Consider the following 22,528-nt stretch of genomic DNA (forward strand, 5'->3'; position numbering starts at 1 on the left):
CCTCGTTCGTTTACCTTATGGTGATGTGACTTACCTTTCTCTTCCCTTTTCTCATCTCTCCTCTTATCTCCCCTCTTGTCTCAACACCTGGCGTTGTCCTTGACTTCTGTCCTTGATGCGCTGTCCAATCGTTTACTGAAAGATATTGGGTACCTGGATCGCCGTCATCCAGATAAGCCCCCGCATTTTCTGGTTTTTTTTTTTGCGGGTTCCTGAAGCAAAGCGCAATATTCACTGCTGCTGTTTTCTGGGGTAATTCGATCTTTTCTCCTCTTAACCATCCTGGTAGCAGGACTGTCAGAGGTTGTCGAGGATCGCACCTATATATCACCTGATCTATCATGAGGTGGTCGACATACAGCGGGTTGGCGGCGCTCTTCGCCGCCACCGCAGCATGCTGGCCTTACGATGAGAAGTTTCTTGAATACAATCTGAACACAAACAAGGACGCAACCGACCCCGCGGAATATTCGGGAGAATGGCCAGGTCATACCGGAAGCTATTTTGCTTCCCCAGACAACTGGCGCTTCCCCTTCTATACTCTTATGATCGATCGCTTCGTCAATGGCGACCCGACCAACGATAATATCAATGGCACATTATTCGAGCACGATCTGAACTCAAATCAAATGCGCCATGGCGGTGATGTGGCAGGTCTAGTTGACACATTGGACTACCTTCAAGGCATGGGTATCAAGGTTAGTCTTCTTTCACGCGCGTTGGAAATCCGGTTCTCACTAGTATCCAGGGTCTCTATCTCGCCGGTACCTCTCTGATGAACCAGCCTTGGGGCTTTGATGGCTATTCTGCCTTGGATACAACATTGTTGGATCAACACTATGGCACCATTCAGATTTGGCGGGATGCGATTACGGAGATCCACAAGCGTGGCATGTATGTCGTCTTCGACAACACGATAGCTACGTAAGGCTACTCCTTTTTTAAGCCCATGATTATCAATCGCTAATCGAAAATGTCTAGTATGGGTGACTTGATCGGTTTCGAAGGACATCTCAACAGCACGACGCCATTTTCCGAAAAGGAATACAAGGTTCAGTGGAAAAGCGACCGTCACTACGTCGATTTCGATATCGGAAACACTTACAATGCTAGTTGTGATTACCCTCGCTTCTGGTACGAGAACGGCTACCCGGTCAATCAGTCTTTGACTGCAGGCCTTGTTGGTTGCTACGACAGTGATTTCGATCAGTACGGTGACATTGAAGCTTTCGGTGTGTACCCTGATTGGAAGCGTGAGCTCGCCAAGTTCGCCTCCGTGCAGGACCGTCTTCGTGAATGGCATCCAGTCGTGCGAAACAGATTGATTCGTCACTCCTGCATGATCATTGCTTCCTTGGATATCGACGGTTTCCGATACGATAAGGCTACTCAATCAACCGTGGATGCGCTCGGAGACATGTCTTCCGCCTACCGTGAATGCGCTCGCGCTGTGGGCAAGGAGAACTTCTTCATTGCGGGTGAAATCACGGGTGGTAACACTTTTGGATCTATCTATCTTGGCCGTGGCAGACAGCCCAACCAGTTTCCTCCCGATGCCGTCACCGCCATGAAGCTGACCAACGAGTCCGATTCCCAGTACTTCCTTCGTGATGTTGGCCAGGAAGCAATCGACGGTGCCGCCTTCCATTACTCCACGTACCGTGCCCTGACCCGGTTCCTGGGCATGGATGGTCAGCTTTCCGCCGGTTACGACGTACCTGTTGACTGGGTCGATGCTTGGAATGAAATGCTGCAGACGAATGACCTGGTCAACGCGAATACTGGAAAGTTTGACCCCCGACACATGTATGGCGCTACCAACCAGGATGTTTTCCGTTGGCCGGCCATCCAGTATGGTGTTGAACGTCAGCTGCTTGGATCCTATATCACTACGTTGCTTCTTCCTGGAATTCCCCTTGTTCTCTGGGGCGAAGAGCAGGCCTTTTACGTCCTGGACGCGACTGCAGAGAATTATATCTATGGTCGTCAATCGATGTCTGCTGCTACCGCTTGGCAAATGCACGGTTGTTTCGCCTTGAATTCATCTCAATACTACCATTGGCCCGTCGAGAACGCTCGCAATGGCTGTCACGACCCGACAGTATCCTACGATCACCGCGATCCTTCTCACCCAGTGCGCAACATCATGAAGCACATGTTTCAACTGCGCGAACAGTTCCCTGTTTTGAACGATGGCTACACCATTCAGAGGCTGTCGAACTCCACCGAAAACGTATACTACCCGGGTTCAGCCGACGTCCCCACCGAGACTGGCATGTGGTCTGTTGTCCGCAATGTCAACATCGATGTGCAAGATCTGGGCTCTGACTCTGCCAACCAACCCGTTTGGTTGGTCTACCAGAACACAAATCGAACAATTGATTACACATTCGACTGCACCTCCAAGGACACCTCCATCGCCCTGATATCTCCATTCGATGCAGGAACAAAGGTCAAGAATCTCTTCCATCCTCATGACGAGTTCACGTTGGAGACTAGCGCCCTGAAGCTTGGATTGAACGGATCTTCCGAATACAATGGTTGCTACCCCAAAATGTCTCTTGGTGCCTACGAATTCCGTGCCTACGTCCCCATAGAGCAGTTCAAATCACCCAGGCCCATGCTCACTGCGTTTAGCCCCGGTCACGATGCTCCTATCCGCTCCACCGTGGCACCTGACCAGTCGGAAGACGTGCACATTGAGTTGTATTTCTCACAAGAGATGGATTGCGATTCTATCACCAGCGGCATCTATCTGAACTCGTCGACGGAAGCTGGCCAGACGGCGAAACTTGATACGAAAACAGCCAAATGCAAGACAATTCCTGCCACGAATACCACGTACACTGGCCAAATCCCAAGCGTTTACATGTGGGCTGCGAACTTGACCGGCGTTTACAACGGTGTTCACCGGTTGACTCTAAACAACGCGACCAATATCAATGGAACTGCGTCCACTGAAGCGGTCGACCACCTCCTGTTCCGCATTGGTCAGATTGATAACCCCATGGTTTTCCCCACTGCCAACTACTCTTCTAGTTTGCTTCACAAGGAACCGGGCAACGAGACTCTTTTTATTCAGCACCACGCTGCTGGCGCCGATATGTACCGCTATTCCACCAACTGGGGCACGACCTTCTCTGAGTGGATGACCTACAAGGGTGGTAACAATACTATTGAGACGCTTCCTTGGTCCGGTACGAAGAAGCAAGCTTGGGATGGTGACCATGTGCGCGTTGAGTACTGGAGTCGCTGGACTGGAAGCAGTGACTATGTCCAACAAGGTGATACCAACTGGAAATCTGGAGTTACTCGTCGCTTCCCTCATGCTTTCTTCAACGGACCTTACAACGAGTATGGCTATGACAGTGGACTCGACAATACAATCAGGCTCGACGAAGACAGTGGATACTGGAAGTACCATTTCACATCTGAATGGCCCGCTGTTGGACAGCTCAACATTTGGGGTGTCAACCCCGATGGCACACCCGATCAGAGTTGGGTACTTGGTGATGCAGATGGAGACAGTATCTTAGATCGTATGCCTCCTTCATCTCTCACAAGTACAGTCATCAACATCACCAAATCTCCACCCTCGCCGTACGTGGCCTGGGAGCTCTACATCAACGATGCTACCCAGCGCTACGATCTGTTTCCCGTTGGTTCTCAACACTCGCAGATTGTCATGTTCATCCTCTTTTGGCTTATTCCCGGTATCACGGGTGCAGCCTGTGTGTGGATCTTCATGAAGTCCTTCTACAAGGTCAAGTTCAATGAGAACGGTGCCACTGAAAAGTCTCGTTCTCTGTTGACTCCGATGGTGTTCTTGAAAAAGCTGAAGCCCTCGCGCTCTACCGAGAAAAGCGATTATGTCAATCCCCTCATGCGTCTCGCGAACAAGTCCGGTTTCATGCAGAGCACCACTGCCCTCGCTGGAGCTGCAGGAAATGGGAAGCGTCGTATGGTCCTCATCGCCACCATGGAGTACGATATCGAGGACTGGGCTATCAAGATCAAAATTGGTGGTCTTGGTGTCATGGCTCAGCTCATGGGTAAGACGCTTGGCCACCAGGACTTGATCTGGGTCGTTCCTTGCGTTGGTGGTGTCGACTACCCTGTCGATCAACCAGCAGATCCCATGACTGTGACCATTCTGGGCAGCGAATACCAAGTCCAGGTTCAGTACCACGTCTTGAAGAACATCACCTACGTTCTACTCGATGCTCCTGTTTTCCGCCAGCAATCGAAATCCGAACCTTACCCGCCACGCATGGATGACTTGGACAGCGCGGTCTACTATTCTGCCTGGAATCAGTGCATTGCTCAGGCAATCAAGCGCTTCCCTATTGACCTCTACCACATTAACGATTATCACGGATCCGTCGCTCCTCTTTATCTCCTGCCGGAGACTATTCCTGCTTGTCTTTCTCTTCACAACGCTGAGTTCCAGGGTCTTTGGCCAATGCGCACTCAGAAAGAACGTCGCGAGGTCTGCGAGGTTTTCAATCTCGATGAAGATATTGCGCGTCGCTACGTCCAGTTCGGTGAGGTCTTTAACTTGCTCCACGCAGGTGCGAGCTACCTTCGCGTTCAGCAACAAGGTTTCGGTGCTGTTGGTGTGTCCAAGAAGTACGGCAAGCGTTCTTACGCTCGTTATCCTATCTTCTGGGGTCTGCGCAAGGTCGGTAACCTGCCTAACCCCGATCCTTCTGATGTCGGAGAATGGACGAAGCAACCTATCAAGGATGAGGATATTACCGTGGACCCCGATTACGAGGCTGGTCGTGGCGAGCTCAAGCGACAGGCTCAGGAGTGGGCAGGTCTTGAGCAAAACCCTGATGCCGATCTTCTGGTGTTCGTCGGTCGCTGGTCGATGCAGAAGGGCGTCGATCTCATTGCTGATGCTCTTCCCGCTGTTCTTGAGGCTCGCCCCAACGTGCAAGTCATTTGTATTGGCCCCGTCATTGATCTCTACGGAAAGTTCGCCGCTCTCAAGCTTGGTCGTATGATGGAAGTCTACCCTGGCCGTGTCTTCTCCAAGCCCGAGTTCACTGCTCTCCCTCCATTCATTTTCTCTGGTGCTGAATTCGCCCTGATCCCCTCTCGTGATGAGCCTTTCGGTCTTGTTGCAGTGGAGTTCGGTCGAAAAGGTGCCCTTGGTATCGGTGCTCGTGTTGGTGGTCTTGGTCAGATGCCCGGTTGGTGGTATAACGTGGAATCGACCTCGACTAAGCATCTGCTGGTCCAATTTAAGTTGGCTATCGAGGCTGCGCTTAACTCCAAGGTTGAAACCCGTGCTATGATGCGCGCCAGATCCGCGAAGCAACGCTTCCCTGTCGCTCAGTGGGTTGAGGATCTCGAGATCCTCCAATCTACTGCCATAGAGGTCCACAACAAGGAGGTTGCAAAGGGTCACGGTCGTCCTCTCACTTCATCTGGTCTACCTGGTTCGGGAACTAGCACGCCCACTGGAGCTTTCAGATCACAGCAACCTATGGCTCTTGGCCCTTTGTCCCCACCTTCCAACGCCACCTTCCCTCATTCCAGAGATAGCAGCTACTCGAGCTTCAATCAGATCAGCGATCTGGGTGGAAACAAGAGAGCAAATGTCTATAGCCGTGATATCAGCCCTTCAGAGACCGAAAAGCCCAAGTCCAGCCTCAGTCGTTCCCTCTCTCTGGGTGTTCGCTCAGGTCCCGGTCACCAGGCTCGTCGTGGCCGTCGCAACATGCCAGAGGGCGATCTTTCGGAGGCCGAGAACGAAGACAGCAGTGACGAAGACAGAGCTCACAGCATCTATGGGGATGATGAGTACACACTTACTCCCGCCGAGGTCGAAGAGGGCCGTCGCGCGCAAGCTGCTCAAAGCCAGAGACAGGTCTCTGGATTACACTCCCCCACTCGTCGCATGAGTCAGGAGTCTACACATGCCAGATTCCTTGCTCCTCCTATGAGCCCTGGCACGCCCCCCAGCTGGAGCCGACCAGCTTCTACTCTCTCCTCAGCCCTTCGCTCAGTCTAACCGATTCAGTAACGCATCTGTCCTCTCTCTTGACTCCGTTGTTGGAAACAAGAAGGATTTCAAGCTACAAAAGGTCGATCCATTCTTCACTGATGGCACGGGTGAATACTACCACAACTTCGAAGAGAAGTTGCAGGGTTTGAATGGCTCTAACTCGGAAAGTGAGCTCTGCATTGAAGAATTCCTGGTCAAGAGTGAGCAGGAGTGGTTCGATCGCTTCCGCAACGCCAAACTTGGTCGTGGTAGCCACAACCCCAGGTCCCCAACACCCTCAATTTTCCGTTCAAAGCATAGTGCATCGCCCGCTGGCGAGTATGAAGAAGGCCTCTCTCACATTGCTTTCACTGAGAGCAATGACAGTGAAGATGACGAGTTCCTTCTTGGAAAGGATTATGTCCCTCCCACCGGTCTCAGAAAGTGGATGCAGATCAAGATCGGTGACTGGCCTGTCTATTCAATCTTCCTGGCTTTGGGTCAAATCATTGCCGCCAATTCATACCAGATCACATTACTTACCGGCGAAGTTGGTGAAACCGCGGAGAAGCTCTATGGTATCGCTACTACCTATGCCATTACCTCTGTACTTTGGTGGATGTGTTACCGCTACTTCAAGTCTGTCGTCTGTCTCTCAGCTCCCTGGTTCCTCTATGGTCTGGCATTCCTCCTGATTGGTTCCGCTCATTGGGATGGCAACACCTTCAACCGGGGATGGATCCAGAATATTGGATCTGGATGTTATGCCGCCGCTTCTTCGAGTGGGTCTATCTTCTTCGCCTCCAACTTCGGTGATGAAGGTGGTGCCCCTGTCGAAACTTGGATCTTCCGTGCCTGCGTTATTCAAGGTGTTCAACAGGCTTATGTTATCGCTCTCTGGTACTGGGGTTCGACCCTGACCAAGGCTAACAGCCAAGGCCTGCTGAACTCTGACACAGCCATCTCAAACACTTGGAAGATGTCGGCTATTTGTTATCCGATCGCGATCTTCATCTGGGGTATTGGTCTGCTGCTGCTCTTTGGTCTGCCCAAGTACTACCGCCAGAAGCCTGGCAAGGTGCCTTCCTTCTACAAGTCTCTGTTCCGCAGAAAAATTGTCCTTTGGAACTTTGTCGCCGTCATCTTGCAGAATTTCTTCCTCAGTGCTCCCTACGGTCGCAACTGGAGTTGTAAGTCCCCCCTGCCCGTCAAGCATAGTCTCAATATCCTAAAAGCTAACTTGCTTTCTTTTCAGTCCTGTGGACCACATCTCACGCCACCGCCTGGGAGATCGTCATCCTGTGCATTGTCTTCTTTGGCATCGTGTGGTGTGTCTTCCTTTTCATCATCAGCAAGTTTTCCAAGCGCCACAGTTGGTTCCTTCCTGTTTTCGCCTGTGGTTTGGGTGCACCTCGCTTCATTCAGATCTGGTGGGCTGTCTCTGGCATCGGCTACCACCTGCCTTGGGTGGCAGGCGGGTACACGGGAGCAGCCCTCGCTTCCCGCAGTCTTTGGCTGTGGCTCGGAGTGTTAGACTCCATCCAGGGTCTTGGATTCGGTGTTATCCTTCTGCAAACCTTGACACGTGTGCATATGTGCTTTGCACTCATTGCATCACAAGTGCTTGGATCCATCGCGACTATTTGCGCACGAGCTTTTGGCCCTAATGCTACAGGCCCTGGGCCAGTCAGTCCAGATATGACCAAGGGAGCTGGGGAGTTGGCGAACGCCTGGTTCTGGGTCGCTTTGCTGTGCCAGATCCTTATATGTGCTGGATTCTTGCTGTTCTTCCGGAAAGAGCAGCTTTCCAAGCCTTAAGCACGACTCAACGTGCTCCTCCTCCTTCCATTCCAAGGCCATGTTCGGTCTTGTGATACAACACCCACACATTCACACACCCACAAACTCACACATAATCCTGCATATTTGATATGATTCGCATTTACACTCCTTCCATCTTGCGCATTTGTCTTGTTTCTCTTACTTTTTGGTCGGTGGTGTGGCGTTCCCGGATATACCGATAACTGATTGATGTGTCCATCATCGAACTGTATATACATACTGCCTCTGTACTCTGCTTATAAGTTACCCCCCTGACTTTTTTTTCATGCTGGTGTCCGATGATACTTTGATGTATATGATATCACAAGAGTGGACGCGCCCACTTTCATGTTTCTCACCCTCCTTAGACATAATATTTACAACAATATGTTCGATACAAGTTTATTTTCTTATTGAACTGTAGCATATTAAAGTGCATGGATTTGACTGTGCAATTGCCTTGAAAGCCTTAGTCGAATTAATTGGAAGGAGTAGTCAAACGATCAAGTCGCAGACAGAACCTCAGGATGACCACGTGTGGCTGACAACCGCGCGAAGCGCAGTTAACGGAGATAACATGGAGTCGGGGTTCCGCTCCACGCTTCAATGTTCAGATCTCCTCATTCACCCCCGCCTTGAGTGGACTCTTCTAAACCGGTCAGAGCCATACATCTGCGCTGTAACCAACCTGAAGCATTTTCGAGATTTTCCATGTCCGACCCTAGTCCCACTTCTGATCTTACTGGTCAACCGTTTGCGAGAAATTCGGCCGCGGCACCAAAGAAGAGAACCCGAGTGCAATTTTCGTGCACAGCATGCAGAGTCCGAAAGTAGGTCCTTTCCGTCAAATTCTACTATTTTTCTTTTGTCTCGGTGCTGATTCCCTGCAGGCTCAAATGTTGTCGCACGTTCCCCTGCACGAACTGTAAGAAGCGTGGCGACGCAGAGTCATGTACCTTTGTTGGTCGTGGACCACGAGGGAAAGCTCAACATGGGCGCTCGAGCCCGACCCTCGTGCAAGATCGCTTGCAACATTTGGAGAACCTGGTCATGTCGCTGGCCAAGCAGCAGAAACCTGGCGATTCAGTGGCCGATTTCAGCGCTGCTCCGCCTGCAAATAGTGTGGGCTACGACACGCCGCCTTCGCTGCCTGCGGATGATGGCGAAAGCAAGACGTCACCCCGTGATCCCGGCACACTTGTTGTGAACGGCGAGGGTACGAACTATATTGACAGCGCAAATTGGCGCGCCATTCTCGAGGAGGTTTGTATTGATCCATGTTTTCTTGATAATATGAGCTGACGGAATACAAGATCAATGGAGTTAAGGAATATATTGAAGATCATGCAGAAGACTCTGACGACGACGGACTTGAAGAAGATCCATACAGCGATAATTCCCCAGCTCTATTACTTGGAATTGGGAGATCTTTAAGCAAGGAAGAGTTGATAGTCGACATCCCACCGCGGTCGACGGTTGACCGACTTGTCTCTCGCTTCTTCAAGACCTCGGAGCCATCCATCGTGGCAATCCATGTACCGACTTTCCAGAGAGAGTACGAGCAGTTCTGGGCAAATCCGCAGGGCATGTCTTATACATGGATCGCCTTGCTATATTCAATCATGGCCTTGTCCGTATCTTTGTACCACCGAAACGATGAACCTTCGCCTCTCCATACGATCGACTCGATGACTGCTTGGAACATCTTCCGGAGGAGAGCAGCTCAGTGTTTGACACAAGCCAACTACTTAAAACCCGGACAACACAAGGTTGAAGCGCTGTTCATGTACTCATTGTCTGAATTTTATCGCAACCAGGATGCCCAAATGGGAGTCTCGTACCTCTTTGGTATCACGATCAGACTTGCCATGCGTATGGGATACCATCGCGACCCAAGCCATTTTCCGGACCTTTCTGCCAAGGACGGTGAAATGCGTCGCCGCTCATGGGCTCTTCTCACCCAGCTCGACACTTTGATCTCGTTCCAGGTCGGTCTACCACGGACCATCCAACCCTGGCTTTCTGATACCAGACTACCATCGAATTTGTTTGACACAGATTTCGACGAGAACACGGCTGTATTGCCACAGAGTCGACCTGACGAAGAACGAACACCTTCCTCGTACACATGTGCCAAAGCCCGCATCCAGTACGTGTTTGGACAGATTTCTGACTTGGCATACTCGCGGGAGCCGGTGTCCTATGATGAGATTCTGGAGATTGAGCGTCGTCTTGACGAATCGCATAACATGCTACCTTCATTCTTCCGATTACGCCCGATCGGCCAATGCATTGCAGATCCGTCAGAATTGGTGATGCGTCGGTACACCTTGGAGATGCTCTACCAGAAAGCACGAATCGTGTTGCATCGTCCGTACATTGGCGAGAGGCAAAAGCATGATCATTCGCGATCGATTTGTTTGACAGCAGCCAAAGAAATTCTTCGCCATCATGCCGATATTTGGAATGAGTCTTTGCCCGGTGGTCAACTTCACGCCGAGCGCTTCTTATTGAATTCTTTCCAGAACACTGACTTCATGCTTTCTTCTATGATTCTCTGCTTGGAGCTTTCGCATGATAATGAGCGTGGACACAATGCCCATTTGAGTCGCCAAGAGCGGAACGATATCTTGGCCCTGTTGGAGACGACTCGGAAGATTTTTGAAGAGACTCGGCGTCGGTCCGTCGATACACAACGAGCCTTCGCCGCGTTGAGTCTCATGCTCGGTCGAGTCAAGGGTAATCCTCCAAATCTCTCATCTAGGAGCGAAAGCCAAGGTATTCTGATGGAAGGTATGTCTGGATTCGTCCCCCTTGCCAGCGCCGCTAATCAAGGTGTCAGATCACTCACCCTTCCAACTATTCACAATTCCAATTGAACAGCAACAGTACCTGGATTATACATCCAATGGCGAGATACCGGTTGCACTCTCCAACACTGACGATGCACTACATTATCCTTCTCTGGACGTGATCGAGGAAATGCTCAACGCCCCTGCTCACTTAGACTGGCGCTTGTATGACAGTCGAGTGTCTGGCCTTGAAGAAACCAACCAGGACACCTTTTGGTTTTCAGCCACTCCTCCTGTGCCCCTTGAGGGTGGTTTCACGTATCCTCCTAGTGGAAACTTATGACCTTTCACAATATAATGATAGTCCTACTTGAAATGACACACATCTTGGCTGGCCACAATTGCACAGAAATAGTATGTAAAAGCCATCGTGAATTTTAAAAATCAGTATTCCTTCTACATCGACATCGCAGAACGCGGAGTCTCGGCAGATCCCGCGCCAACTTTTTCCCAGGGTTCCGCGCCATCTTCAATTACTTGATCTCCGAATAAGCTCACACTCGCCATTCCCTCGTCTCTCCCTTCTCCAATGCGCCCAGCCTGCAGTCTGCGACAAGCCAGTCGCTCAAGTCGCACCCTCCTGCGCTCCCAAGGCCCTACGCCACTCCGAACCTCTCGGACAATCACCACAGCCCAATGCCCGCGCCATGCGATAACACCACAATGCGCACCATATATACCTCGCCGTGCCTTTAGCCTGCCTTCGCTCTCCTCCTTCATTCCCTCGCCTAAAGGCAACAGCGACCCTAAGCGCGTCCTCACAGCCACACGCACCCTCCCGTTCTCGCCCGCTCTCCTCTTCAAAGTTATCTCCTCGGTCGAATCCTACTCGCAATTCCTCCCTTTCCTCACAGCCTCAACGGTCACAGCCCGCGATCCAAATTCAGGTTATCCGACCCAAGCCTTTCTGACGGTCGGCTACGGTCCTCTCAGCGAGACTTTCACTTCGCGCGTAGACTGTGATTCCGCAAAAGGCGTCGTCGAGGCGCGCAGCGGTGCCAAGTATGCACAAAAGACCGAGGCAGCGAAGAGCGGGTTGGGTGGATTCTTTTCCTGGTGCAAACGAGGGGATCTTCGAGTATCTTGATACGAAGTGGAAATTGACACCATTGACGGGCGATAAGATGGGTGGGCCGCAGACAAAGGTTGATTTGGAGGTGCGGTTTGAGTTTAAGAACCAGATGCACGCTGCTATGATGAGTGCTGTGGAGGGGCAGATGGCTAATGTGATGATTGAGGCATTCGAGAAGCGCATTCGGGAGACGCATATTCAAGGTCAATAGAGAAACATTATAGACATGGATTGTATACTAGTGGAATTTGGGCTGGGCACGTATATATAAACACGATTTACATAGACCATCCCTTGTCATTTACGGAAGCATTGAGCGTGAATTGCGAGATTCATTTCTATAGAGTCTGCTGTACAGGATAGATTGAGGAATGGGTAAGGGAAATTGAACATGATATATAATACAGATTACCAAGGCTTTTGACGCTCAAAGCATGCTCAGGCTGCGATTCCGGTTGGCCGAGGTACGCGCACCCTTGACTGAGCTGACGGCGTTGTAGTTGTCAAACACAACGTCCCAGTTGATCCGATCCCACCAGCGCTCCAGGTATTCTTCCTTGCCGGCAATACCGTAGTCCATCATCCAGGCGTGCTCCCAGGTGTTAACGCACAGAATGGGCTGCACGTCAATGGCGCCGGGGGCCAGGTTCTTCTGGTTCTGGGCGTGGGCTCCCATGGCACCGGCGAACTGGTTGCCGAGAGGCGCGTCGGGGGAGTGGGTGGCCATGTCGACGGGTTGCCGCCGGGAGTAGGCAGCCGGGTAGGGCGAGCCGGCGTTGTAGGTGCAGAAGATCTGCATCAAACCCTCGCGCTCGAGGTTCTTGGCAAGCCAGACGAAACCAGGGCCGAACATGGCGTTGGCGGTAGCCAGGAAATCCAGCTTGAGGGATTCGACGGAGGAACAGGTGTCGACGATGTCCTTGGCGAACTTTTCGGGGATCTTGGTGGAGGTGGGGGACTGCGAAGCGGTCAGGAATTATCGCATGAAACATGATCGCGAGCAACTCACGATGCAGTTGAAGAAGAAGTGGTTGTTGTGGGCCATGGAGGCGTAGTTGAAGACCGAGGCCATCTCCGGGCGCTTGGAGTATTTGACCAGCAACTCTCCGGGTTTGGCGTCCGCATCGGGGGTGTCTATAGAAAACAATCATGAGACTTTTCTTCATCCTTGTATCAATTGAGGAAATCGCAAGCTCATGGCCCTGAGAATCCCGCAGGGCAGATGGACCGACCTTGTGTCAACAGGTTGAGCTTGTCCACGAGGAGGGTCTGGTATTGGGTCCAGGAGAAGTCGAAAGCCTCAGGCGACATGAACTCAGGCACACCATTCTCCTTGTAGTAGGCATCGTGCTGCAATTGGGGAATACGGTGGAGGCCACGGACATGGGAGCGAATGGCGGAGATTGGAGTCTGGAGCACCACGCGATCAGCACGGGACAGGAGATCAAAATTAAGCAAGACTCACTTGGAAAGAAGCCGCGCGCAAAGCGCTCGGCCGGGCGAGACGACTGAACATTGTGTGAGGATAACGAAGTGGAACGACTATCGCAGCTCCAAAGCGCGAAGAAATTCGATCCCCGAACTGCGATGTTATATAAGCAGGTGTTGGGCCAATCAGGCGCCCAGCATCTACTTCCATCAATCTTACGCGCCGGGCTTCAAACCATCTGCACCTCTCGTCTTCCGCAGAAGCAAGTCATGTTTCTGCAACAGGTTCTCTTAGCGCCCGTCTCCGTGGCACCATGTTCACAATGCTGAAACCCGGGCCCAGCCTGGCGCGTGCCCGAAATAGAACCCATGTATTCACTCCTTGAATGGGCTATTCATTGTCCTGGCTACCTTGGGCTTGGGTTTCAGGCTCCATCCACCGACCCTGTCTATTCAATATGTCTGTTCCAGTCTCCAAATGTTTCTTTCTTCCTAACTTCCTCCCTCCATTCAAGAATTTTTCTTATCTGTCACTGTTTACCCACCCCGACTTGGACTAAGAATCGGCCTAGAGCCACCCGCAACGTCTGATTGTTTGACCATATTCATCTGGATTCTCCGGGGAAACGACAGACGAAGTACCATCTTCCACCGTCATGACGAGAGAGACGGTGGGTATCGTTCAAGGGCGATGGTCTATTCTGCTGGTCTTGACGCTCATGGCCACCATCCCAACGAGTCATGCTTTTGGCTCTTTCGAACTGCTTCCGCGAAGCTCAGACTCCTGCCCGACCTCATACAACTCCTGTGGAGGAAATCTACCGAAAGACTTCTGCTGCTCGTCGTCTTCAACCTGCATCAGTCTAGACGATGCCACTTCCGCCATCTGCTGCCCATCCGGAGCAAGCTGTGACTACATCTCCCCCATCGTCTGTGACGTTCAACAACAAAACACAGCAATCTACCCAAAGAACTCTGTCAAGACGAGCCGGCTTAAAGATAGTCTTCCCACGTGTGGAGATGCTTGCTGCCCATTTGGCTACACCTGCCAAGGGAATAGCATCTGTGCTCTGGACAAAGCGACCTCGAGCACTGGCACATCCACATCCACATCCACCATGACCTCGAGCACCCCAACCAGCACCTTATCAACAGCTGAAACAGCCATTGCTGGTGCGGCATTCACACCCGTCCCCTCATCTTCCGTCTCCGCCTCCAACGAACATGCCGACAGCGGAACCCTTGCCTCCTCATGCCCATCCTTCCCAAGCAAAGCAGTAGCGGCAGGCTTTTTCCCAGGCGCAATTTTCGGCGCCGTCCTCGCCCTCATCATATTCACTTGCCTTCGTCGCCGCGCCAAAAACAAGGAACAGCAGGAGGTCCCCTGGGAACCCAAGCTAAAAGCCTGGTCCCAACGGTCCTCAACCGGCGGAGTCGTAGGAATCTCCCGTCCAATCCTTTCAGAGGATTACGGTCGTTCTGATTTCCTCCTCCATCCCTCACCTGCAAGACGCAGTTACCTCAGTTCACGATCGACGAAATCAAGACTCCACCGGACAGGAAGTCGAGTACGAAGTCTTTTCCACAATGGAACGCCACGACTAAATAAAGATATTCCACCAGTTCCCCCTTGTCCTGTCACTCCACCCAGGCAGCGTCAGTCTAGTACCGAGAGTATCAAAATTTATTCGCCGCCGGGTGCATTTGCACAGTCGCGCAAGTTTCTAGGGCCGGAGCCCTATCCGCTTACCCTTGCACGGCCAGATACCACGTTTACCGATTTGATGCAGGTGGTTGGGTTCAATGATCCTAAAGGAAAGCCGTCTTACAAGGTGACCGTTGAGGAAGAGAAAGAAGATAATGGAAAACTTCAGGGTAAAAGAGGTTAATTTTGTCGATCCGGTGATGGGTATGGAAATTCTTTGTACATTAACGAAGAGCCGAAGCTATCTTGAAGAGAATTTAAAATTTCTTGTATTATCGTTTATATATACAGATCGCAACTAGGCCGCGGCAATGTCGCGGCAAGCCTTCAAGTTGGTCGAGAATTGGTTATATCCCGCTCGTACAGGATAAAATATATGGTCGTGGTAGCCTCATGCTCGCATGTGTATGGACAGCGACCCACAAGCCAACATATAGATCGGTCATTCCATCGTGTGTGAAGAACAGGCCAGATTAATGAATCTGTAGATATGCATTCAATTTCTTTTTCAACCCTGCCAAAACGATCGGTTTCGCCAGATAATCATTCATCCCTGATTCCAGACACTTCTCTCGATCGCCCTGGATTGCCGAAGCTGTGAGAGCAATAATCAGGATATGCCTCACAGCATCCATCGGATCACTGCGCAGACGACGTGTGGCAACATATCCGTCCATGACAGGCATTTGGACATCCATCAGGACCATGTGGTACGGTTGCTCCGCACGAGCTTGCTTCTGGATACCCTCCACGGCCTCAAGACCGTTATTGTAGGCATCTACCTGGACAAATCCTAGCTTCTTAAGGAATTGCACCGTGATTTTCTGATTGATCAAGTTATCTTCCGCGATGCAGACGCGGAGGTCGGAGAGGGGGACATGAGACACATCAAGGCAAGCCGGGGCTGCTTCATTGGAGAGGTCTCCAGAGCTGTCCAGAAGTGTGTTTGGAGTAGCAGTCCCTGATCCGCCGGGTGTGACCTTCGGCACGGTAATCGAGAAAGAGACAGTCGTGCCAACGTTTTCGGCGCTCTTGAGCTCGATGGTGCCCCCCATCAGATCTACCAGGGATTTGCAGATACTGAGGCCTAAACCACTGCCGCCGAATCGGCGCGCGGTGCTGGCATCAGCCTGCGTAAAGGGCTTGAAAAGGTGCTGTACGAGCCGAGGTGGGATGCCAATACCCGTGTCTGTCACCCAGAAAGAAAGACGAACAGAATCCTCAGTCTCATCGTCTGCCCTGGATCCTATTGTAATGGATCCTGTCTTTGTGAATTTCAGGCTGTTACTGACTAGGTTGCCCAGAATCTGCTTCATTCGCACGGGATCCCCAAAGACATGGGTTGAGGGTGGGCTGACATCTTGTATCATGCGGACATTGTCGGATCCCTGCTTGTTCCCAAAGCCAGTCGGCATTGAGCGAGCGACTTCTCTGACCATTTTTTCGACATCAAAGGAGATGATATGCAACTGCACCTTGTTCGCTTCAATTTTGGAGAAGTCGAGGATGTCATTGATCACGGTGAGCAGGAGGTTCGCCGACATGCGGATCGAATCAGCCATGTCCAATTGCTGCTCCGATAGTGGGCTGGTGAGCAATAGCTCCGAGTTCCCAATAACCCCATTGAGTGGCGTTCGAAGCTCGTGGGATATATTGGCCAAAAAGATGCTTTTAGCCTTGACGGCCTCTTCGGCAAGCTGGGCATGACGCAGAGCCTCCGATGTAGCGATGTTCGCCTTTTGTTCGGCCTCCATCGCTTCCGCCAATGCCTTTTTCTGGACATCTACCATAGATTGGTTGATGGTGGACACCCGTTCCACTTCCCGGAGAGTCAGTGCATTGGAATAGCTAATTCCAAGTTGGACGACGAGCAACTGTAGAACGACGCGATTGCGATACGAGAAAGCGTTGGGTGGTCCCTCCAGGTACAGAACCGCGATGGGCTCATTCTCTTCACCACCGTAAGAGATGGGTAACGCCACGACTGATTTGTTGACGGCATTCTGACCCGCCCATGCTTCACTCACGTAGCTGAATCGCGGATCTTGCAAGACATCCGGCAAATACGCCGCCTCGCGAAAGCGCACGCAATAATTCACAATACTTTCCGCGACAAGATGGGAGCGTTCAACCAGTGTCGGAGGATCATGTACTTTTATGTTACCAGTTGCGTCGCCACTGGCTGCCACAGCCCACCCAAGGTTCAGGTCCTCCTTGGTGATAATGGCCGCCATGGTAGCAACGCCATGGCAGCTCTGCATGATGATTTTGCACATCGTCCGAAGTAGGTCATCGACCTTTAGAACGCTAGATATCACCTGGGAGCCTTCGAGGATGGTGGTGAGATCTAGGATGTGAAGGACACGCTCTGCCGCGGGTCCTCCGGTACTTGATATCTCGTCATTCCCAACATCAGACACCCGAGGGCCAATCCGTGTCGTGATGTCGTCTGATTCGGTTTGAGTAGCGATCTCCCGTACCGTTGCCGTTGTCTGCTGCTCCTGACCATGGGAATGCAGAATGTGATCAGCCACCCCCGTCGCCCCAATTCGTCGGTAGAGTCTAACTGCCTCCTTCAGAGCCAGTGTGCCTAATCGTGAAGATCTCTCACGCATCAGATATTCAGCTAACAAATGTTGGCTAAGGGCCTCTTCGAAAGCAAACCCATGCATCGAAGCGTGGTCTATTGCCTCTTCATAGAAACGAAGAGCGGCGGTCTGATCCTGCTCCATCTCGGCGATCTGTGCGCCCAGAAGTTTCGTCCATGCCAGATAATTCACGTCTGTGATGACCTGCCACTGTTCAATCTTGCGCTTGAAATATCGCAACATCCTTGCCATGCTTATCATCTCCTCCTCAAAAGACGCCTCAAACGATCGCCCACCGATATCGGACGCCAATTGGGGGGAAGATGCACGGTATGCGGCACTGAGTTGTTGCTGCTTCCGGATCCACATACTTCCTGCTAAAGAAAGGGAATGAAAGAACATGAGAAATCGCGCGTTCCGTGCGGACCATATCGCGTTGATTTTTTTGAGACACGAATTTCCCAATAATATCGCTCGCTCGTAGTGGCCGTACAGAAATAGCGGTGCGATTTCCATGCTCTCATAAAGCATCAGTGGCCGGTCCCTGTTTTTGATAGTTCTGACCAGCCAAGATTTATATGCGGCAGAACTGTGTTCATCGTCACTCATCACCCTAAAAGGATCATGTGTATACGTTTTGCCTTGCAAAGCACGACTGAGCTGGCAAATTGTGATGAGGATGGTACCGCCAGCAGTGTCCGTTTGCCAGCTGGGAATGTCTTGACAACTGTAGATGCAGAAGGTCTCCAGCTCGGCCAGGTCTTCGGAAGCGAAAAACTTCATGGTAGCCAGAAAACCGAAGTTCAATATGGTGGCTATACGGTCACCCGCACGGATAGAGAAATCCACCGCTTCTTCCAATTGGGACATTGAAGATTGAACATGCTGTTGAAGATGGCCGATAAAGGTGGAGTATAGAGCCATGCCACGACCTATAGTAAGTGGATCTTTGGATTGTTCAATCAGTGCCAAGGCAAGGTCCCCACAATGTTTCGCGAAGGCAATTGCGTTGCCTCGAGTAATTGCTATCACAGCTAACTGCATGAGTCCCATGCCCGCCTGGGGGAAAGGACCGCGCGAGAGATAGGTGTCAACCATGACAAGCGTCATTTGGTAAAAGGTTAGCGTATCTGACCAGAAACCCGCGCTAGTGGCCTCGAGAAGAACCGCCCCAGCAGCAGCCAAGGCTGGATGCTCAGGAAGAGCCGTTGCGACAATAGCTTCAGGTTGTACGGCAGAAACCGCCTCGCATAGCCGTTGAAGCTCTTTGTCGCATTTAAGAAAAGTGGGATCGACGTCAATCGTAATGTCTAAAGCCATGAGGCATTCACTCAGGGCATGGAAAGCACCAGTCGAGTTACCTAACTGTGCAAGCATGCGAGATCGCAAGATCCAGGAGGGAGCTTGATCCACTGGGCTTCGAGCATTCGAGATTATAGCTTGCAGCAAGCGAGCAGCTTCCTCATGCCGCCCTTGGTACAAGTAGCATTCAGCAGCGGACGTGAACAGTTGCAAGGTCTCGCTGTAGCTCACATCCACGGTGTCGTCGTTCCATATGTCCTCTTGAAGAAGGGTTATGCAGCTTGCATATGAGTTCATAGCGGTCGAGCGTAATCCAGTCTCACTTGCAGCATTCGCATACTCGAACAGGAAATTTCTGAAAGGCCTTCTTACTGCAAGAGAGTTCTTGATCATTGGTGCTGATTCAATAACGGCCGATGCCAACATACTTCGATATTTGTCGTCATGGGAATGATACTGAAATAGCACTTGTGCCTTTATCAAGTTCACATGGTCCTTGTCTCTTTTGTGAAATGATGCTGCGATATGCATGTAATGGCTGTATGTGAAGGAGAAAAGATCATGATCCTCCGTAGGTACGATAATGTAGGCTTGAATGATTGCCTGTAGACCTTGCATCATTTCTCGCTCAGACAGAGTAGATCCGGAAGCCACCTGATCATTGTTGAGAAGCCTCTGGACTAACTGAAACGAGAATGTCATGCCTAAAACGGAAGCCCAGGCCAAGATGGACTTGCAAACAGGCGAAAGGCTGCTCAGACGCCTGGCTAAGAAATCATCGAAGGCAGCGTCGTTGTAGCTGTCCACTTTGAAATACTCCGAGATGCGGCTTAGATCAAAAGACCAGAGCCCTTCCTGGAAATCATAGCAGATGAATCCATGTTCGTGACAATCATTCAACACTTCACGGATGTAGAAGGGGTTTCCATTAGTCCTTGATTGAATGAAAGCCCCCAGAGGCCAGATTACAGGGACAGACAAAGACAAAGTGTTCGCCACATATTGCATTACACAGTCTTCATTGAGCGGTGTGAGTGAGATGGCGGTAAGACCTACGTCTCTTCCTGCCAGAACCCCTACAATAGTAAGCATGATGGGTCATAATAAGAAGGACTGCAATGGTAGAACGGTCAATTTGGAGAAATGCTGCGGGTGATTTACCTTCATTGTAAGAGAAGTTAAGTATACGCTTAATCATTTCCGAGGAAGCATTTTCGGGCCGGTAGGCCATTATCACCACCATCCTGATTCGAGCCGACACCATATGGGCAATGAATTCCAAGGATTCTTCATCTGCCGCGTGGACATCGTCCAGACAAAGACATACCAGTTTGTATCGCGTAAAGACCCGCAGGATATTCAGTAAGGTACGCACAAGAGGCAAAGACTTCGTGGAGGATCCGGTCCGAAGAAATTCCTGAGAACTCTCCGTTCCAGCATTCTCTGGGGAGGACCCTGGTGGGACGATGAGAGGGTCGTTTGAGCAAACTTGTTCAACACTTGTTCCGACAGGTCAGGACCCGAACCGAGGAGGAATTTGGGTAGGCCTAAAATCTTGTGCAGAGTGTTCCAAGTGGGTCCAATATGATTTCGCAACATCGGCAGGAAACTAGGCTCATTCATGTTCTCCGAGAATGCCTGGTGAAACAAACTTGAAAACAAGTGTAGAATCGGACGCATACGCTCGTTGTCCCCGACGTCGAATCGAGAGCCGGCAAAGAAGCCCCTTCGTCGGGCTTCAATCTGAACCGATGAGATCAGCCGAGATTTGCCCAAACCAGGCCCCCCCTCAATGCTGATAACCTCGCATAAACCTTTCGGCGTTGCTATGCCGTGTGCAGTCGCCCTTCCCGCATTTTCACTTGATCGGGAGCTCCCCTCGCCATTGGCGCTGTCAATTGAGGAGATTGACAGGCGCTTCTCCAATCCCTTCTTCTCTGCGAGGACCGGGTCGGACTCGCTTTCGTCGCTCGAGGCGTATAGCGAATCTTTGGGAGAACGTGTGCGGCCTGTATTTGCTGGATACGATTGGGTAAACCCGGCGGATGTCCCGCTCACAGAACCGGTCAGGCCGAGAGATCCATCGACCGCTTTGAGGGCTTCCTCTTCTCCGGGGGTATTGACTGGTGAGGGAAGGACGGTAAATGTTGCAAATTGGTCCTCCGGCAGAGACGACAAGTGAAGCCCTCTGCCTCCCTGATATAGTCTCAGAGTACGATCCAGGACCTCGACGATGGCATCCCGCTCGGCCGCCCGGCCCACCATTGTGCGTGGGAGCGCAAAGAATGGAGAAACATCCTTCCTGGCGAGTTCCAAGCCTTCCAAAACTGCCGCGTCTCCCGCTGCCAGCAAATCCCGTGCCTCCACAAGGTCATGACGCAAACCGCGGGCAGAGTTGTAGCGCTCCGAGACGTTTTTGGCCGTCGCTTTGGCGATAATCCGGGCAAAAACCTCTGGCACGTCGGGTCGCACTGTCGACACGGAAGGCAGCGCCTGTCCGAGCACCTCCTTGATGAGTCCCATGGGGGTCTTGCCTCCAGACGGGTCCTCACGGACGAGGGCGTTCCAAAACATGATGCCGAGGGAGTATATATCGGCGCGATTGTCGGCTTGGGTTGGCGTCTGCCTAGTTTGCTCGGAGCTCAAGTAGGAGATGTGCGCCGTGGCATCCTTCTTGTTCTCTAGAGCTGACCAGTGCGCGTTCTCTCGTCCGGTATCATAGAACTGAAGACCTGCCCCGAGATGGATCAAGCGCACGTGGCCGGTCTCTTGATTGAAGTGGAAGGCCTCCCCCCGAATCTGCCCATGGACAATCCGCTGGCTATGCAGCATTTGAATGCACTCCGCGGCGCCTATAGCGAAATCCAGGAATGTTGCCAACGGCATGAGCTCGTTCCCGTCCGATTGACGCAAGCTTTCACTGTTGGTCTCTTTTTGACTCGCAGCTTCCTCGGGGCGCATCTGATACCAGGTCGCGCCGCAATCGACGTAGCGCAGAAGATCATTAGGGCCGGGACTTTCATAGATGCAGACGAGAAGCGATGGCGTGTGCTCATCATCGAGATTGGATAAGCGTAGCATCTCCACGGGCTGCAGAAAATACTTGTGGTGAGGAGCGGCAACAGATGCCAGCATCTGATACTCTTCTTGCATTCTTTCTCCCTGGGCCAGAGTCTCACCAATGCGCGCCACCACTTCGATCGTTATCCCTGATCCTCTCCCCTGGTCCCCAACGTCGCCGTCCCTTCCAGGACCATACGGGGCAAAAGTTTCGCTCAAATTGCCGGGAGAGAAGGCGCTTCGGAGGCGAGCGGTGTCGGCATGACCCAAACGAACGGTACGGTCAAGGTGCCTAGTTCCAAAAACGTGCCTAAGAGACGCTTTAGCATACAATTTCCTTTTCATACAAGGACTAGGGCTCGGTTCGCGCACCACACGCCATAGCTGGAGCGGAATTGTCTCGTTTCATCCCAGGTATAAGCCACCAGGTGGTTCAATTTGTCCATCAGTCCAGTGAGAGGCTTCTGAGCCCGTTCATACCCAGAAAGGCCGGGGCGAATTGATTATCGGCCGGCAGGATCAACGGCCGCTGAATTCCATTTTCGTAGCTCCGAGATCTCCGGGAGGTTCGCTGTCAAGACGTCAAAAGGGAGCCAGCGCGTAATTGAGAGAAGCGGAGGCGGATGAATCCGTCCAAATTTGACATTCGCACGTGCAAGTATGCATTCTTGCCTATAGGGACGACAGAGCTAGAGGGGAATAAAC

At 51.7% G+C, this 22,528-nt stretch overlaps 7 protein-coding genes across 7 annotated transcripts; 4 read left to right on the forward strand and 3 right to left on the reverse strand.

Moving 5' to 3' along the window:
- Positions 1–341: 341 nt before the first annotated feature.
- Positions 342–7,813, forward strand: N7477_001975 (uncharacterized protein; the record flags this gene model as incomplete). Its single annotated transcript, XM_056963638.1, has 5 exons — positions 342–698; positions 749–924; positions 982–5,912; positions 5,974–7,185; positions 7,251–7,813. The coding sequence occupies 5 exons, from the start codon at positions 342–344 to the stop codon at positions 7,811–7,813; spliced, it is 7,239 nt and encodes a 2,412-aa protein (XP_056826557.1).
- A 1,053-nt stretch (positions 7,814–8,866) lies between these two features.
- On the forward strand, positions 8,867–10,951 carry N7477_001976 (putative C6 transcription factor; the record flags this gene model as incomplete). The annotated part of the gene is made up of 3 exons (XM_056963639.1): positions 8,867–9,079; positions 9,130–10,609; positions 10,659–10,951. The coding sequence occupies 3 exons, from the start codon at positions 8,867–8,869 to the stop codon at positions 10,949–10,951; spliced, it is 1,986 nt and encodes a 661-aa protein (XP_056826558.1).
- A 246-nt stretch (positions 10,952–11,197) lies between these two features.
- N7477_001977 (ubiquinone-binding COQ10-like protein) lies at positions 11,198–11,755 on the forward strand (the record flags this gene model as incomplete). Its single annotated transcript, XM_056963640.1, has 1 exon — positions 11,198–11,755. One exon carries the CDS (start codon positions 11,198–11,200, stop codon positions 11,753–11,755), a length of 558 nt encoding a protein of 185 aa, XP_056826559.1.
- Positions 11,756–12,167: 412 nt separating this feature from the next.
- On the reverse strand, positions 12,168–13,256 carry sod4 (mitochondrial 37S ribosomal protein mS42; the record flags this gene model as incomplete). The annotated part of the gene is made up of 4 exons (XM_056963641.1): positions 12,168–12,698; positions 12,750–12,874; positions 12,973–13,150; positions 13,206–13,256. 4 exons carry the CDS (start codon positions 13,254–13,256, stop codon positions 12,168–12,170), a joined length of 885 nt encoding a protein of 294 aa, XP_056826560.1.
- A 568-nt stretch (positions 13,257–13,824) lies between these two features.
- N7477_001979 (uncharacterized protein) lies at positions 13,825–15,057 on the forward strand (the record flags this gene model as incomplete). The annotated part of the gene is made up of 1 exon (XM_056963642.1): positions 13,825–15,057. The coding sequence occupies one exon, from the start codon at positions 13,825–13,827 to the stop codon at positions 15,055–15,057; it is 1,233 nt and encodes a 410-aa protein (XP_056826561.1).
- A 289-nt stretch (positions 15,058–15,346) lies between these two features.
- N7477_001980 (GAF domain-containing hybrid sensor histidine kinase/response regulator) lies at positions 15,347–17,713 on the reverse strand (the record flags this gene model as incomplete). The annotated part of the gene is made up of 1 exon (XM_056963643.1): positions 15,347–17,713. One exon carries the CDS (start codon positions 17,711–17,713, stop codon positions 15,347–15,349), a length of 2,367 nt encoding a protein of 788 aa, XP_056826562.1.
- Positions 17,714–18,069: 356 nt separating this feature from the next.
- N7477_001981 (uncharacterized protein) lies at positions 18,070–22,269 on the reverse strand (the record flags this gene model as incomplete). Its single annotated transcript, XM_056963644.1, has 5 exons — positions 18,070–18,074; positions 18,148–19,839; positions 19,925–20,218; positions 20,290–22,133; positions 22,196–22,269. 5 exons carry the CDS (start codon positions 22,267–22,269, stop codon positions 18,070–18,072), a joined length of 3,909 nt encoding a protein of 1,302 aa, XP_056826563.1.
- Positions 22,270–22,528: the final 259 nt, after the last annotated feature.

Source organism: Penicillium maclennaniae (genome assembly GCF_028827695.1).
Source record: "Penicillium maclennaniae strain IBT 15551 chromosome Unknown utg000002l:1.0-2354659.0:1.0-2356205.0, whole genome shotgun sequence".
In the NCBI taxonomy this organism is placed as follows: domain Eukaryota; kingdom Fungi; phylum Ascomycota; class Eurotiomycetes; order Eurotiales; family Aspergillaceae; genus Penicillium; species Penicillium maclennaniae.